Source organism: Nicotiana sylvestris, chromosome 2 (assembly GCF_000393655.2).
Source record: "Nicotiana sylvestris chromosome 2, ASM39365v2, whole genome shotgun sequence".
Classification (NCBI taxonomy): Eukaryota; Viridiplantae; Streptophyta; class Magnoliopsida; order Solanales; family Solanaceae; genus Nicotiana; species Nicotiana sylvestris.
In genome coordinates, this window is record NC_091058.1 from 186,059,791 (window position 1) to 186,077,655 (window position 17,865).

At 38.9% G+C, this 17,865-nt stretch overlaps 1 protein-coding gene across 3 annotated transcripts; it reads left to right on the top strand.

Moving 5' to 3' along the window:
- Window positions 1–205: 205 nt before the first annotated feature.
- On the top strand, window positions 206–11,864 carry LOC104236778 (high mobility group B protein 14). Of its 3 annotated transcripts, none has more exons than XM_070168380.1 (6): window positions 206–371; window positions 488–652; window positions 8,299–8,356; window positions 8,462–8,512; window positions 11,307–11,387; window positions 11,491–11,864. In XM_070168380.1, exons 1-6 carry the CDS (start codon window positions 271–273, stop codon window positions 11,539–11,541), a joined length of 507 nt encoding a protein of 168 aa, XP_070024481.1. In that variant the 5' UTR covers window positions 206–270; the 3' UTR covers window positions 11,542–11,864. The 3 variants fall into 3 exon arrangements, with proteins under 3 accessions (XP_070024481.1, XP_009789088.1, XP_070024483.1); XM_009790786.2 differs by having other exon boundaries at window positions 208–371; window positions 8,468–8,512; XM_070168382.1 differs by having other exon boundaries at window positions 267–398.
- Window positions 11,865–17,865: the final 6,001 nt, after the last annotated feature.

Here is a 17,865-nt window from a genome sequence, read left to right on the forward strand (position 1 = left end):
AGTGTCTGCATATGTCCTAAGAAATTACAATAACGCATACATGAGAAAAAAAAATTATTTATTGAATTAACTAAATTAGATCACTATATATATATATTTAGGAGCTTCGATCGTTTTCGTTTTTTATTTAATAACCCAAATAAATTATCTAATATAGTTACCTAATATTTTAAAAATTATATACTTGCGCGTACATAAAACTAGTAACTTAAAATGCCCTTCCAAGTTCCATCGAAGAGTGAGGAAGCTGCCCTTGGGTAAAAAGAGAAAATGGCAAAGAAAGCTTCATCAACGTCTCGAAACTCTGCTTCTGCTTCTGCTTCTGCTTCAACTCCAGCTTCTACCAACACCTCCGTGACAACAACCAAAAGGTGAAGAACAAAATGGAGAAAAGAAAGGTTTTTTTTCCCTTAAAACGATTTTTAGGTTATTTTTGCTCTTTCTCTTTTGTTGCTCACTGTCCCATTTGTTTTCTTGATAATTACAGTCAAATGGTGCTGAGGGTAAGATCAAATGGGAAAGTAAAGGCAAGTGGAATGAAGCAGAGCAAACCCACATCAGGGAAGAACCTTAAGGCCACTTTCAAGAAGAATATTGCAAAAATAGATGCCATGAAGCCTAAGAAACCCCCCACTGCTTTCTTTTATTTCTTGTATGTTCCCTTTACTGAAATTCCTTTAGTTTTTCTTTTCTTGCAATCATATTCTAATTTTCTGTCTGGGGGTCTTTTTCTTTTCTTTGATGTATAAAATCTTCTTAGTATAGCTTCTTGCTTATTAGAGGTACCCTGTGGAATTACTGCGTGCAAACTGGCCCGGACACTACGGTTATTAAAACAAGAAAGTATAGCATCCTGCTTATTGTTAGCTCAAGCTATTAATATAACTATTAGCAGGTAAATTTGTTACAAAGTGTGAATTATTGATGTTGCCATAGGCTGCCTTCATCTTCTGGTTTGGACATTTCCTTTTGAAGTTTATCTAATTGTAAATTGAAGTGGTTATATTCAAATTTGTTTGCGGCACAACGGTCTATTGGTAGAGGCGTGGAACCCTCCCTTCTTCTTGCCCCTTTTTTTCTCTTTCAGATTCGCAGTTTTTCTTGAAGTTTTCAGGTATGCCTGGCCATTTGAGAGGCGCGTGGGGCACATGCGTCGACCGAAAGGGACAACAGGGAAGGCGCGTGGCGGCGCATGGAGGCTGGAAATCGCTTCAGTTCTGCTTCTGCAACCATCGCCTCGACCTCCCTAATTATAATCTAAGTTCTATCATTTGAGAGTTGGTACCTCTTGGTCAACTATTGATATTCTGTCATCCAATTATACTAGTTTAATAAATTGTTCTAATTATAGCACATATCTTGTTTGTTTTCTAGTACTCTCGATTCGTGTCCGCTAGTTTTCAGTTTTATTCATTCTCTTTAGTATTAGATTAGTTTGCTTTACATTGTATTGGCTTTGGTGGTCGATGGTAGAGTGAGGTCATCTCCTCAGGTGGGGTAGGAGCAAGGAGGGCAAGGGAGCAAGGGAACCTCTAGGCTGAGATTTGGGTATAGGAACATAGGTACATTGATGGAGAAGTCTATAGAGCTAGTGAAGATTCTTCAGACAAGGAAGATTCACTAGTTTGTGTCCGGGAAACTAGTTGGGTAGGAGCTAGGGCGCAAGATGTAAGCGGGTTTTAAACTATGGTACTCGGGAGGCTTGAAGGGCAAGAATGAGGTAGGCATTTTGGTGGATAGGGAACTCTAGGAGCAGGTGGTGGAGGTTAGGAGGGTGAACGCCAGACTGATGGCTATTAAACTTGTTGGTGGAGGGCTCACTTTTAATGTTATTAGTGCATACGCACCTCAAGCGAGCTTGGACGAGGTCAAAAGGCATTTTTGGGATGAGTTGGATGAGGCCGTGCATGGTATACCTCACACCAAGAAGCTTTTTCTAGGAGGAGATTTCAATGGTCACATTGGAATGACCACAAGGGGGAATGGCGATGTGCATGAAGGTTTTGCTTTTGGAGTTTGAAATAAATGAGGAACTTTAGTGTTGGATTTTGCTAAAGCTTCTGATTTGGTGATATCTAACTCAAATTTCCAGAAGATGGAGGATCACTTGATCACCTTTCAAAGTATGGTGGTCACGACCCATATTTATTACCTTCTCCTTAAGAAGTGTGAATAGCGGTTTATGTATGCATGAACTACAAGGCTATCCCAAGTGAAAATCTTATGACCCGACTTAGGCTCTTCGTAATGGACTTAGAGATTAAAAGGAAGAGGAAACAAAGGGCTATATATGGTCTCGACCAATGATCAAGTGGGGAGCCTCGACTAAAGACAAAGCCCAAGCGCTGGGGGAGAAGTTGCTGGTAACGAAGGGTTGGAAGAGTAGTAGGGATGCGAGTAGCATGTGGATTACGTCCTTGAATTGCATTAGGGAAGCAGCTAGAGAGGTGTTAGAGGTCTCGAAGGGCTACTCTGGTGGTCACATGGGAATTGCTAGTGGAATGGAGAGGTCCAAGGTAAAATGGAAGGCAAGAAAGTGGCATATTTAAAGTTAGTGGAGAGAAAAGACGTGGAGAAGAAAAGGATGAATAGAGAGTGTGAAGGTAAAAGAGGCGAAATTAACAATTACAGAGGCTAAGACTGCATCATTTGAACATTTTTATAGAGAACTTGGGCCAAAGGCGGGGACAAGAAGTTGTGTAGGCTAGCCATGGTGAGAGAGAGGAAGGCCCGTGACTTAGACCAAGTGAGTTGCATCAAAGACGAGGAAGTCAAAACATTGGTGGAAGAGACACATATTAGACAAAGATGTCTGACATATTTTCATGGACTGTTAAACGAAGAAAGGGACAAGGACATTGTGCTGGGTGATTTGGAGCACTCCGAGAGTCGTCGAGATTTTGGTATTGCAAGCGTATAAAAGTGGAGGAGGTTGAGGCGGCTATGCATAAAATGAGCAGGGGAAAAGCGATCGGGCCAAATAATAATATCCTAGTAAAAATTTGGGAACGCAGGCATGGCAGGCTTGGAGTGGCTTACTAGGTTATTTGATGTCATTTTTAAGATAAGGATGCTCGAAGAATAGAGGTGGAGTAGGATGATCCCGTTGTACAAGAACAAGGGTGATATCTAAAATTGGATCAACTATAGGGGTATTAAGCTGCTAAGTCACATTATGAAAGTTTGGGAGAGGGTGGTGAAAGTGAGTGTGAAGAGTGTGTATTTTCGAGAATCAATTTGGATTCATGTCGGGACAATCAACTGTAGAAGCCATTCACCTTGTAAGGAGATTGGTGGACCAGTATAGGGAGAGGAAGAAGACTTGCAAATGGTGTTTATTGACCTAGAAAAAACATACGACAAAAACCCAAGGGAGGTTCTATGGAGAGGTTTGGAGGCTAGAGGCGTGCTTATAGCATACACTAGGGTGATTCAGGATATGTATGATGGTGCTAAGAGCCGGTTTAGGATAGGGGGAAGAGACTCAAAACACTTCCCAGTCATGATAGGGTTGCACCAGGGATCAACTCTTAGCCCGTTTTTATTTACCTTAGTAATGGATGTACTGATGCACCACATTCAAGGAGAAGTGTCATGGTGAATATTATTTGCAAATGACATAGTATTGATTGACGAGACGCGAGGCGGTGTTAACGCAAGGCTGGAGGTTTAGAGACAAACCCTAGAGTCAAAAAGTTTCAAGTTAAGCAAGACCAAAACCGAATACTTGGAGTGCATGTTCAGCTGCGCGACTTACGAAGCTCACGTTGACGTGAGGTTTGATACACAAGTCATCCCAAAAGAGGAAGTTTCAAATACCTTGGGTCAGTAGTCCAAGGTAATAGGAGATTGACGAGGATGTCACACATCGTATTAAAGCGGGCAGGATGAAATAGAGGCTTGCATATGGTGTTTTATGTGATAAGAATGTGCCACAAAGATTTAAAGGTAAGTTCTACATAGCGGTGTCAGACCGACTATGTTGTACGGGGTGAAGTATTGGCATGTCAAGAACTCCCATGTACAAAAGATGAGAGTAACAGAAATGAGGATACTGAGACGGATATATGAGCATAGCGGGAGAGATAAGATTAGGAATGAATATCTTCAGGACAAGGTGGTAGTGTCTTCTGTGGTGGACAAAATGCGGGAAGCGAGACTGAGATGGTACAAGCATGTGAAGAGGAGATGCACAGATGCCCTAGTGAGAAGGTATGAAAGGTTGGCCATGGTGGGTCTTAGGACTCGTAGAGGTAGGCCTAAAAAGTATTGGGGAGAGTTGATTAGGTAGGACATGACGCAACTTCAGCTTATCAAGGACATGAACCTTGATAGAAGGGTATCGATGTCGAGAATTAGGGTAGAAGGCTAGTAGGTAGTCAAACGTGTCTCTTTTTCATGCCAGTAGTATTAATATTAGTCTCATATTTTCTTATCCGTAGAATTCTATTACTATATGTTGTTTCTTTCGCTTCGATTTTCTTATCATCTTTTCTTGCTGTTGTTACTGCTTCATTTTCATCTTTCCTTGAGCCGAGGGTCTATCAGAAACAACCTCTCTACCTTCACAAGGTAGGGGTAAGGTTTGCGTACACACTGCCCTCCCCAGACCCTATTTTGTGGGATTACATTGGTTTATTTTGTTGTTGTTGTTGTATTTAGTTTTTGATAATCGGGAATTTTCCGAGGGCCAGTGGCACATGGTTGGGAACTCGGTGGACTCCTCTACCCTTCTCCACTTAAGTCCAGGTTTCCGTATGCGGCAGGGTTCGAACCATTGGTATGCGCCTCCACACATCACGCGCTAAGCTCTTATCAGTAGACCAAAGCTTTGGGCAATGTTCTTGATGCCTTTATTATTGCTCTTTAGCTTAATTGAGTGTGCTTCCTTTTCAACAGCCTGTAGACCAGAGATCAACAATTTTGTAGTAATCCTGCCCATTCCCGTAGCTTTCAATCTCCATTGATATGTGTTGTCCCCATCTAACATTTTAGTTTAAAAAACAACTCCTGGAATTCAGGTTCCAGAAGGGCATGTATCTTTAACAATTTCCACGTTAGGTACCACCTCAATTTTGTCCACTTTGGTAGCGAAATGGCGGAGTAAACCCATTTTTGAGGAACTTATTAGGATTTCAGCTTCCCTCTAACCTCAAATTTACTCGCAGATAAATCCCCCAAATGTTCATTTCATCTTCATATGCAACCTTTTAGTGCATCACTCTTTCTGTTTTTAAATTCCTCAGCCATGCTTTACTCTAGTATCCTTCTTCAAGTCTCAAAACCACAAAAAAAGTTTCAGGTTCCCCTTCTGATATGATGACCCTGCAAAGATAATTTCCCAATATTGAAAAAACCTTCAAGGTGACGGAAGTTCATAGCTGGTGGGCCTCCTTTACAGAAGAGAGGGCATGGATATGTTAGGGTGTTCTTCTATGGAAGGGTGAGATTGAGTGGTTTGCTGAGTCTGGGGAATGGCCAATATTAGGGACGGAAGATGTTAAGAAAATTTTACTAGGAGTTTCTTGGGTGAGTAAACGATAAAAAAAAAAGGAGTTTCTTGGGTGAATGGTGGTGCTGAAAATTCCACTAAAAGGGTGATGGAAGTAATAGATTAAGGGTTGACAGGGAAGTTGAGATAGCCATCGGTATAATGTTCTTCCTTCGAATGCTTTGCAATGGTGAATTATTACTTTATGGAAAACATCTTGGGCAACAGGGTTGATGTATTCTAATCATGCTATTAGTAGTAGGCTGACAGGATACCTTGCATCCTAAGTTATTGGTCAGAATTCGGCAGTTTGGGTTCGATTTGGACCGGCTAAAGTGGTTGAGCAAACCAAGTGAATGACTGAAAGACCTATATAGGGAAAAACTTCTGCTTCAATCTGTCAACCAAAAATTTTACCCCTTTTTAGTACTCTATTTGAAGACAATTGAGCTGCATACACTGATTTTTGTTAGCTAAATAAAAAAGGAAGTACCAATCTCAGTAGTGTTTCACTTAGGAATGTTGCTCATTACAGGCTGTCTGCAAATCTTAGTTGCTTTTTCTTCAGGTAATATGAGATACCCCTAGAAAAGATAAGATTTCTTCATGAAGTCGTTTATGTGTGGTATTTTGAAAAAAAATTCATGAATAGAGCTGACAGGCTTAAAGTTCTTATTTCAGAACCAAAGCTATGAAAAGAAGCATTTACATTTACTTTCAAATTTGCTTGTATCATGGAAACTAGTGCTGCTGCTTCCATATCTGCCTTTTTTTAAACTTCACATCTCTGATAATTTGGAGAAACGCCAGATAAAACTACCATAGCCTAGCGTTTTTACCCATTACGGGGCCTTATTGCCTTGTAGATTTCCCCCTCTTCGATGTTCCTATTGGACAAGCTACTTGCTCCTCCACAGCATTAGAAAGTTTTGTATCTTGCAGAGCCCAAAAAATTTCTTATTGGATTTGATTACTCTAGCTTGGATATCTAGGTCTTCAGTAAACCTCTCTACACCAATTAATTAACTCTACTCTGCTTGCCGCAAACTAAAAAGCTTTGTTCTTTCTGTGTGTGTTTTCAACAGTGGCATCTTCACTCTTTTGTCTTCAGCATATATCTTGACAATCATACAGTTCCATGTTTACCGAGTGGCTGAAAAGTAAAAGTTTCCTGGTGAGTTACCTTTTTCTTTTGAGTAAGATTTTCCTCGTGAGTTTTATTCCGGGCTTCTTAGGAATAGGTTTTAGTCCCAAGGCCTAACTTCTGAACGATAATTTTGGATAAATTTCACATGTGTCAATCTGGCATGAACAGAGCCTTGAAGCAGCTGTAATTAGAACTGATGAAACTCCCCCCTGCTATCTGTGGACACTTGTCTTTGACCTTTCCCTTGAACCTTGTTTGCTTCGGCTTCCGTATGGGAAGGAATTTCTCTAGTATATGAAGAGAGCAGGGGAAAAAGTAGCTGAAACTAAATGATTTCCTATTGCCAAGCTTTTGCTTGGCGACTATTCTAGGTATATGGCTATATGCAAAACTTAATTTTCTGGATTCACTAACTTGACCATCTATCCAACTTAGGTTTAGTGTCAAAGCCATTGGCTATGAATTGAGTGCATTAGAAGAGGCATCCTTTGAGTCTAAGCATTTTTATAATTTTATGCAGTTCACTGAAAGAGGGGTCGTATGTGCATAAGTTAGCAGCCAAAATAACACCGTGGTTGGTTGAAAATTGCTATTCTTGGAGCATTACGTAGAATCCCTAGCAATAACCCTCAGGGGAAGGCTACACAAAGCATAGAAGTAGCAAAGCTGCTTTCAACCCAAACATGTCAATTCATAATTCTTCACTCATTGATTTGTATAGTGCTTAAACCTCAAGAATTTGCTAATGTTCCACCTCCTTCACGTAATGTGATTAAGCAAGAAGTAACTGCTAGTGGTTCTCTGACAAGTAAGCGTTTTTAAGAAGGGAGATATATAGAAGCCAATTGAGACAAACTTAATGTTAATCCAAGTAAATATGAATCTAGAAACACAAATAGCAAAATATATACTGCAGTGGCTTATGAGAACAGATCTAAGATATAAGTGAAAATGCTAAAGACATAAAAGGTGCTTCAGAGTGTTGCCAATAAATTCAAGGTCAGAAATGAAAATTTTGGGATTTAAGCATTAAGTCATCTTTGTGTCATCCAACTTGCTTCTATGTAAGTTATTTCATACCTTACTACTACCCTACATCACCCTTCTGAACTCCTATGCCCTATGCCTTTAATCTTCTTTGAATGATCCTTTTACTCTTCTAAGGTGAGCAAATTCATGTTCTTTTCTTGCAGATGCTACCCTCGTCGTTTACCTTTTTGGCTGATGATATAAACATATTGTTTTCCTATCACAAGATTCTTTTGTTTTGTATCTAGTGTTTCTGGGTGTCCCTGACTAGACTCTTGCTGCATTGCATCTACAGAGATTATTTGAAGCTCAAAAATACCCATATCTTCTATGTGTTCTGCTTACTAACCTATTCCCTTCTGTTTCTTGCTAACCTATTCCCTTTTAGTCTGATGATATAAACATATTGTTTTCCTATCACAAGATTCTTTTGTTTTGTATCTAGTGTTTCTGAGTGTCCCTGACTAGACTCTTGTTGCATTGCATCTACATAGATTATTTATTCTTGAGCCGAGAGTCTTTCGGAAATAGCCTCTCTACTCTCCTGGGTAGGGGTAAGGTTTGCGTACACTCTACCCTCCCCAAACCCCACTTGTGGGAACTCAATGGGTTGTTGTTGTTGTTGTTCCAGGGAGGACTTCCGTAAGGAATTCCAGGAGCAAAATCCAGATGTCAAGTCAATGCGAGATGTATGTGTCTCTTGAACCTCGATTTGATCTATTATTTTAACTAGTTTTGATTGTATATGGCATTTTTCTCTTATTTTTCCAATGATGTTTTGCATTTATATCAAGCTGCAGGTTGGGAAAGCCTGTGGAGAGAAATGGAAAACAATGACATATGAGGTTTCTGTTCCCGAGCTAGCTTTTTCACGCTTTGTCTCTTTCTAGTTTGCTGCTCAGTTGTCTATCAGTGCATTAATTTTAGAGATGATTCTTCCTTAATACTGCACACATTAAGCTAGCATTCTGAGGATGGTCCTTAAATTGTTGTCTAGCTTTTATTACATGCATGATCATGCCTTCTTTTGCGTTTGTCAAAGGGTTGTTATACGGGTAAGGGTACTTCATATGGATTCTTCAAAACAAACTAAAAATTAGTAAAAGACTGCACGTGCCGGTACTGTGTACTTAGGCACAACTCATATTGGGTACATACCCTTAAACGAGTCTATGTAACATAAGCCAATACTAGTTTAGTTTTATTTAAGTTGGCCTCCATTTTGGTGTTTTTCTTCCAGTAACGGCTGCACTAATATTTTGAACATGCAGTGAAGTTAATGAAGCACTGTGTCTTCCATAACTTATCTGACCAAACAACTGCACTTGTCATTTTAGTTTTACACATAAGAAATGAATAAAGCATTTGCTGCCTGGCATCAAGGAAATCATTTTCTGGTAACTTTATGTAATTGAGTTGAGGTTCTTTGTTCTAATCCAGAATAGTTACTAGTGTTAGTAGAAGAACTTCATCTCTTTGGTTACCTCAATTTGGAGCTTAGTTGCTCATTATATGGGTTGCTTTGATTGCATTTTAAATATGTTGAGTGGGGAGAGATCAGAGCAATTAAATTGTTTCAGCATCAAGTCTGAAGCAGCCTTAAATTATGTTTTTTCTGACCAGATTAATCCAAATAGGTCAAGTTTTCTTCTTTGGTTGATAAATCAAGTTCATTTCTTTAATAATACCCCAAGATGGTGTCATAAGTATTTACAAAGTGAATGAGTTGCTAAACAACATTTATCAATCAAGTTTTTACAATCATCTAGGCATGAAGGTGCTCATTATTTTACCCAATAAAAGAAGGGGAACAAAACGGATTATTAATACATGTAGTTATGGAATAATTTCCTACTATTCTCATTCCAAATCGTCAAAAGCACACAACGGCATGGTCTTCAAATTGCTCTGTTCTGCTTGCTAAATCTCTGTGATCTCGATCTGGTTGTCTTCTTCACCGTCCCTGAATCACCCGAACCATCTCAAACAAAGGAGAGTTTGAGATTCCAATTGGTTCAAGTTCATAACCTATAAGAACTAGAAATTTTCTTCTGATCAGAGATCTCAAGAAACATTCTATGTTAAACCAAAGGGTCTATAGTTGTATAGGAACTGGAAATTTTCTTCTTATCAGAGATCTCAAGAAACATTCTATGTTAAACCAGAGGGCCTATGGTTGTATTGGGTGTATAAGCTACCGAATAATTGTAGTTTTTCAGTGGTTTGTCCATGAGGCCATGTTACAGAAGTAGGCTGTGGTGGTACCATCAACCACTTTTCCCTATATATGTCTTTCTATTTTGGATGTCTAGTCTTAACATTGCTAAAAGAGATTTTAGGGAGAAAAGCATTCTTTGAAACAACTTATGCCGTTGTTTTCCAATATGACTGCCCATTTCCTATACCTAGGACCTATCATCCCCTAGTACCATCTTTCTTTATGATGGGTAATTAATTATCCATAACTACTGGCACCTGAATTGCAACCAAACACGGTTAGATAATCAAGAATTATATCTCTTTGTGAACTCTGTGTCCTTGCTCCTATTAGGTGCAGGAGTAATGGAGCAATATGATTTATTGTTATCCATATTTAGCAGAACCTGACTTGTGAGCAAACATGGGAAAAGTTAAAGAAGTTTTTATCTCTGTGTAAAACTTGTCATACCCTTGCTTCTTTTTCGCTGAGTAATGGGTACTCCCGAAGTTGTGCTAGTGAACCTGCAACACAACTAGTGAACTAGAGGGCACTGATTGAAAAGGATATCTGTTCTGTTTGGTAGACACTTTTGTTTGTTTTTTATTGAAGGATATTTTACCTCTGAATTCCTTTATTTTTTTCTCTTTCAGAAGAAACTTTTTTTTTAAAAAAGTGCCTGAAAGTGTAGTGATCCCCCACTACCAACTTCCAATGTTCTTCTGCTTTCATCTTTTTTTCTTTTGTCAAGTCATAGAATCCTTAAATTATTTAATCAGATAGTAGAAAAGTTCCTGCCGGCTTAATATTCACCAATACATTGGTGGTAAGCTTAGACAGGCACTAAAATACTAAGGAGAAGGCTCACTTATGTGTCATGCCCCAGGAATGTAGCCTTCTACCTTGTTGAGTTTGCACTATTAGAGAGAATATATTTTATTCATCTCCGCCATTTTCTTTCCCTAAGTTGTGGGGGCTAGACCTATCCTTTTAGCCAGAAGTGGTCTTCTAAGATTTTCGGACTCACATTACCTGATTCAAAACTATGGGATATGGTTTGTCAAATTCCAAATCCAGCAAGTACCATTCAACATGGTAGGTAGCGTAATTTCGGATCACCTGCTGAACAATTGAAAGGCTGTTGGTTTTAAGCAAGGTCTGGACCGAGGAAACCCTGTATCGCTTCTGGGCTTCAGCAGATGATCCCCTTCCTAGAGATTAGGTTCCTTATCTTGTTACAAAATAAAAGTCCACTAGTTATCAAGTATATCTGTACCAAACAACTAGTTCCAATTAAGTCCTCAATTTTTGCTTGATGCGGACTCCACGCTTGCATATTTGGACCATATTGTATAATCTGTATCTGTTAAAGCGCTTGCTTCCCCCTGGAAATAGAGTTATGAAGATCCAAGACCACTGACATTTGACTTTACTGGTTGTAGGAAAAAGTGCATTACTATGATATAGCAACAGAGAAACGAAGAGAGTTTGATAGAGCCATGGCAGACTTTAACAAGAGAAAGGTAAGCTTGTGCTTCCCTTCCTAGTTTCTTTAATTCCTTAACTAGCGGTACTGCAGAAATTGAGGCAGTATTTTTCTTGCCATGTGATGGAAACTATGTGCAGGAAAGTGGAGAGTTTCAAGAGTTCGAAGAAGATTCGGATTTTGATGAATAGTTCAGTCATTGTTCGTAATGTTCAGATTTAGATGTTTGTTAAGAATAGGGGTATTTTGGCGTTGTTCCTGTATATCCAACTTCTCAGTCTATAGTCTCTCGACTTTATGACTTACCACCTTGGTTGACTGAAAAACCATCCTTTTCCCAACCAAACTAGAATCCACTTGCTCAACTATGGGTTCTCTATGTACAATCTTCTGTACATTAGCCTTCCAAGGTGTTATGTAACAACAATGGGGAAAATAGATGTTCGATGCAATATTCTTTGTGCATAGTGCTGCACATTTCATTCTAGTGGAGCAATCCTTTTCTTTGAGTGTATATTAATCTTTATGGTCTGCTGCCTCAATAGCTGGAGCATTCACCCTATGCTCGCTTTATGTTTTGGTGAATGTTTTGAGCATGCTTTGCGACTTGCGTTGTCTGCCTTGCACGTGCAAATAGATTTGATCACTTAGGATGTTGGTCATGGCGGGCAGATAAATTTTTTCGTGCTGCCTGGCAATGCAAAGCTCGTGTTTCTTAGCAAAATGGAATTCTTGGTGCATCAAAGGCTTAGTATTGTCATTCATGTTCTTTGCCAGCTAATGCATTATATCAATGATCCTTTTGCTGATTTAATCCCGATTAATGATATGGTTACAATCTGAGGAAGTGGTTCATCATTCAAACGTGGGGGAAGTGCACGATTAGCCACTAATAACATATGTATTTACTTTTAAGTCATTGTTTAAAATGTCTTTAGTCTTTGACCACTGCTTTAATAAACTTTAATTGTCCGGACGAAAATACCCTTCTGCTCATGTCCTTGACGCGTTTAAGCAAAAGAAAACTAAAGAAGAAAGCTATCTATATTATTGATTCAAAAATTACCCCCATATTTCCAAATGAAGAACTCAATTCTCAATTCTAAAATTTTTAGATAAAAGACCCGATATTGCGACACGGCCTTCCTGCGCCTCCGGGACGAAAATTTTAAGGTTGTGAGGGTCAAAAATCAAAATACGACCAAATGTGGCTGTTTATGCAAAGTCAGCCCTCCGGTGCCCTGTTTGGGAACATTTGACTATTTTTGACAAAAACGGCATCACCTGGTTTATTTATAACAAAATTAAAATTTTGATATTTTTGGTTATTTTTTGCAAAGGGGAGGTTGGACCCGATGAGGGTTGCCTACGTATCTCACACCCTGTGAGAATCAAACCATGCGTAGTTCGGGCAAATTAACCGAACTATTTTAAAACATGATTTTAATTTTTCCCTGGCAAGACAACCTATTTTCCTTTTCTGCTTTTTGAAAACAAGACAAAATGACGATTTTTCCATTTTCAACAACCAATAACACAATCTATTTTTCCAAATTAAACTAAAAGACTTCTTTTTTTTCTATATATTTTTTTAGTAAAACAAAATAAAACACATTTTTTTTCAAAATTTCGGCAGAGTTTCGCCAGTAATTGGTCATTGACTTTCCTAAAATAATCAATTAACTCATTAACTGATATTTTATTTTTCACTCTTTTCTCTCTTTTTTTTTTTTTAATTTTCCAACATTCCCGAGAAAAAAACCGGTCAACATGCAAGTTCGAAGCAAATATATGTACAGAGCGAGTATGATGCATCAGAATGGTCTTTTCATTTCAGGTTGCTAGCCCTAGACGGACCCAACCCCTGTGTTGAGTCCCCTAAGTCAAATGCAACGTGATGCAAATAAGCGTTCCTACTAGGGATCCGGCATGAAGTCCCGTTATTCTATATTCAAAACCTGAGTCAGTGTACTAGACTGTGTACCCGAGCGGACAACTCGAGTCGAGGAGGGGGCAACTTATCGGGAACCAAAAGGCCATCCGGCTTCGTAACTTATCCGACCTCTTTCTTATTTCAGGGTATGACACTAACAGAATAAGGAGTCTCAACCAGTGAGCACATCCCCGGAGGTGAAGAGAGAAGGGTGTCGGCACAATTTATATACAGTTCAGATAATATCAAAGCGGTAACATTTAGCACATTCAGCACAAAACATGTAGGAAAATCAGATACAATTAAATACAACAATTTATCTAAGCTCGAATTCTGAACCCTGAACCAGAGATTCTGGGTTCGATCCCCAACAGAGTCGCCAGAGCTGTCACACCTCCTTTTTCACTGCCTACACCCCCGGAAGAGGGGCGTAAAGGAGTTTTTCCATTTAAAGGACAATCGGAACGTGATTTAATTATTAATTATTCAGAGTCGCCACTTGGGAGATTAATGGTGTCCCAAGTCACCGGTTGAATCCCGTACCGAGGAAATTTATGACTCTGTTAACAGTCCGCGAACCAGAAATCCGAGTAAGGAATTCTGTTAACCCGGGAGAAGGTGTTAGGCATTCCCGAGCTCTGTGGTTCTAGCACGGTCGCTTAACTATTGTATTTAATTTTATCTAATTTTGATACACGCTATCTTATGTGCCTGTTATTAATTTTGAACCGCTTTTATTATAATTATATTTTAGAAGAATTGCGACGTCGTGAAAATGCGTTTCGAACCGCATCGCAATCAATGCACCCGTGGTTATCGACACATTTCGACTTCATCGAGATTTGGATTTGGGTCGCATCAATGCGCACCCGAGTTTAAGAAAGTGATTTAATTAAATCGTGCCTAAAGATACTAACGTAGTGTTACTTTGGGGAAAAGCCATGAAGTTCGCTAAACGGCCATCCCAAATTCTAATTATTTCGATAATTATTTACTAAGGGATCCACATTTATTTATTTTGTGCGGTAAAGCTCTTTTCTATCATTATTATTTTATAAGAATTACGATGTCGCGAAAACGTGTTTCGAACCCCGCCGCAATCAATGCGCCCGTGATTGTCAATACATTTCGGCTTCATCGAGATTTGGATTTGGGTCGCATCAATGCGCACCCGAGTTTAAGAAAGTTTATTCAATTAAATCGAACTCAAATATTCTAATGTAATAAGATTTTAAAGAGGACCATGGAATTTGCTAAATGGCCCTCCCAATTTCTAATTATTTTAATAGCCCATTGTTGACAGTCCGTGCATGTGAGTTATTCCGGCGAGGCTAGTAGCAATTCTGAAATAGCTACGATTTTCTACTTATTTGTATGCCTCTAAAAGGCTAGGTAATTTGGAAAGGGATTGCAATGAAATAAAATAAGGACCAAATTTAAAAGAGAACTGGGCCTGCCCGTGGCCTCAACGTGATCCAAGCGGCTCAATGAGGATGGGTTTATTTCTATTGTAGCAATGAATCCTTATACTAAAAATGTGAATTCTCAGAATCCCTAAATGATTTATCCTACACATTGCCTATCACGACCTGCTGTTTTCAGTGAATTAATTTAATCATCAATGAGTTTGCTTCATGATTTCCAACTGATTTCTATACCAATTCACTTGCCATAATTATGATCTTCCAAACGATTTCAGAATCTTAAAACAAAAGCAGACCTTCTATTACACTATAATGACAAAATACCAATTACTAGGCTAAATGTCATCAAACTTGCTCATGAATTTCATGTCATGTACACAGGTCTAATTGCTTCTGATGACCAAGGGAACTCATACGAATTTTCAGATCAGCTCAGGCCCATGCTCGAAGCTTTTCAAATGTCCAGTTTAACGGTTCTAAACTATGCATCATTCAACATGTAATCTACCTTACTGAACAAATTTAATTATACATATTCTGCCAATTATATAACAGGAGACTACACTACTACTATCATTTAAAGATACAGGCTACTTTCAGTTGAATAACAGGCCTTGGAATACTTCATTTCAACTTCAATGAACATACATCATTAAGATTCAGGGAGATGTACTTGGAAATTGGAATGTGAAATAAAGAAAAGGTGAGGATTCAGGTACTTTGAACAGCAACAACAACAAACCCAGCAATGTGATATCACAGAAACACAGACAGATTACTTCGAAAATCAGAAATGTAGGCAAATTCCCACAGATCAGCTTAACAGACTTCTAACACTTCCCTGACCCTCACAGCTGAAACCCAGGATTTAGTGATAAAGTTGTGAAACTGTTTCAGATCTCCATATTTTGGTGTTTTTATTTCTGAATAACCTCAGAACTGAAGTCTTAACTCAGTTTTTTTTTAAAAAAATGAAAGCTCAAATTAAAACTGTAAGGCTCAAGGCAGAAGAATGAGAGCAGACCCCCTTTCCCAAGGCATCTAATGCCCTTTTATAGGCAACCCCAAAGAGAATAAGCTAAATTCTGGTTTTCTAATTAGCCCCTCTCTATTTTCACTTTGGTCCCTCTATTTTTATCTTGCTAAACAAGTAACTGCAGTGTACTTATTAAGATTTACACTTGAAACCCATTCTAGAAGGTCCTAAAGCGTTCCTCTACCCATACAATACCCATACTGCCCTTCCCTATACCTTGATATTACTATTCCTATCAGAACTACCCTTTTCCATACCCAGATTACCCCTGAGAGCCTTTCAGAATCACTGACCCTACCCTTATCCTTAATAACCAAAACCCAATACCCTAACCCAGTCTGAAAATAACTAAAATCAATTAGCTAACAATCAGAAACCAGCTAAGATTAATCAAATGACAATCAGAAACCAGCTAAAATTAATCAACTAACAAACAGAAACCAACTAACTAGACTGACTGCCCCAATTACGTTCAATTAACCAACTCAATCAAACTAAAAATGAAATTAAACTGAACTTAAGCCACCACGATTAACATTAAAAGAACTTAAACTAATTCTTAAACCAAAACTTATACTCATTCAACCAATTAACAAACTCAGAGTCAACAGTAATTAACAGAATCTAACTATCACAATTAAACCATAAAATTAACAGAACAATAATGAAACAACGATTGCAAATAAAATTTTAATCATGCGAGCTAAAGAAGCAGTGAAAAAAAGAAAAGAAAAACTCACAAAGGCAAAAGGGGTTCCGGCCAGTCATGAACATCTGAATCCTTTCAGATTTTTGACGCGTAACATCCCTAACCATGTGTTCTTACACGAGAACACATGGTTAAGGGTGCTACGGTTCGAAATCAAAAGGATTTGATTTTAGGGTTTGGGCCGCGATTCTTAGATCTAAGATTTGGGTCGTTTCAAGGTGATTTGAAAGGAAACAACCACAGATTAGTGTTGAGGAAAGGCTGGGGGTTGTAGGGTGTGATTTTGGGCCGATTTGGACAAACTTTCAGTTGGCCAAAAAACTTCAAATCAAGATTCGAAGAGTTCCGGCCCTATTCGAGGCAAACCAACGGGTGTAATAGAAAGAGGAGGGTGAGGGGAGCCCATGGTGTTAATTTCAGGGTGAACGGCGTAGTTCGCGTTCACCGCCGGCAAGGGGTTTTAGGGCGGCGCGGATTAGGGTTTGGGGAGAAGGGGTGGGGTGAGGAAGACGATGTAAATGGGGGTAGGGGGTCTAGTTTGAACACTTAAATACTAGAAACCTCGTTAGTTCCGGACCGTTGGATTGATGAGATCCAACGGTCCTGATCCAAGGGCCCTGAAACGACGTCGTTTCATTTTAAGGGGGGGGGGACCGGGTAGGGACTTGGGCTGGACTGAAACGGGGTGCTTTGAGGCATTTGGGCCAAAGGAATGCATGCAGAAATGGCCCAAATTTAAGTTCCAAACAAACCCCTTTCATTGCATTTTTCAATTTTCTCTTTGCAATCTTGTATTATTATTTTTTGTATTTATTTTTCTGATTTTTACAAAGATGGGAAATTAAACTAACAATTAATCTACAACCAATTAATGCCTAGAATTAATCTTGATAACTATTTGCGACTGTCTCACAATTAAAATAATAACAACGTTAAAGTGAACTATTTTTTGTCATTTTCTTCACATCCTATTCTAAAACAAGTTAATGCCTAATTAATACTAAAGTATAAAATTAAATCCTAAATGCAAAATAAATACGTATTTTTGTATTTTGTAAAATTAACACGCACAAAATAACAATTATCGGAAGATGACACCAAAACGCACAAAAACTGTAAAAATAAAGAAAAATTATTTTGTTTGGGATTTTGGGAATTATTCATATATAAGGCAAAAATCACGTGCTCACAGCTTTCCCTCTTTGCTCGGAAACACGAAAGGTTTCCGGGCAAAGACAAGTGAGCAAATACGAGCGATTTTTGCCCGTTCGAAAATTCCATGTGAAGCATTTTGAAAAGCTTGACTGCATCCTGCTTCGGAGGTTGCCTACATATCTTGGGCTAAACAGGAATCAGGTCAGTGTAGTTCGGGAGAGTCTGGTAGCTGGGACTACCAGGAACTGTGACTGCACT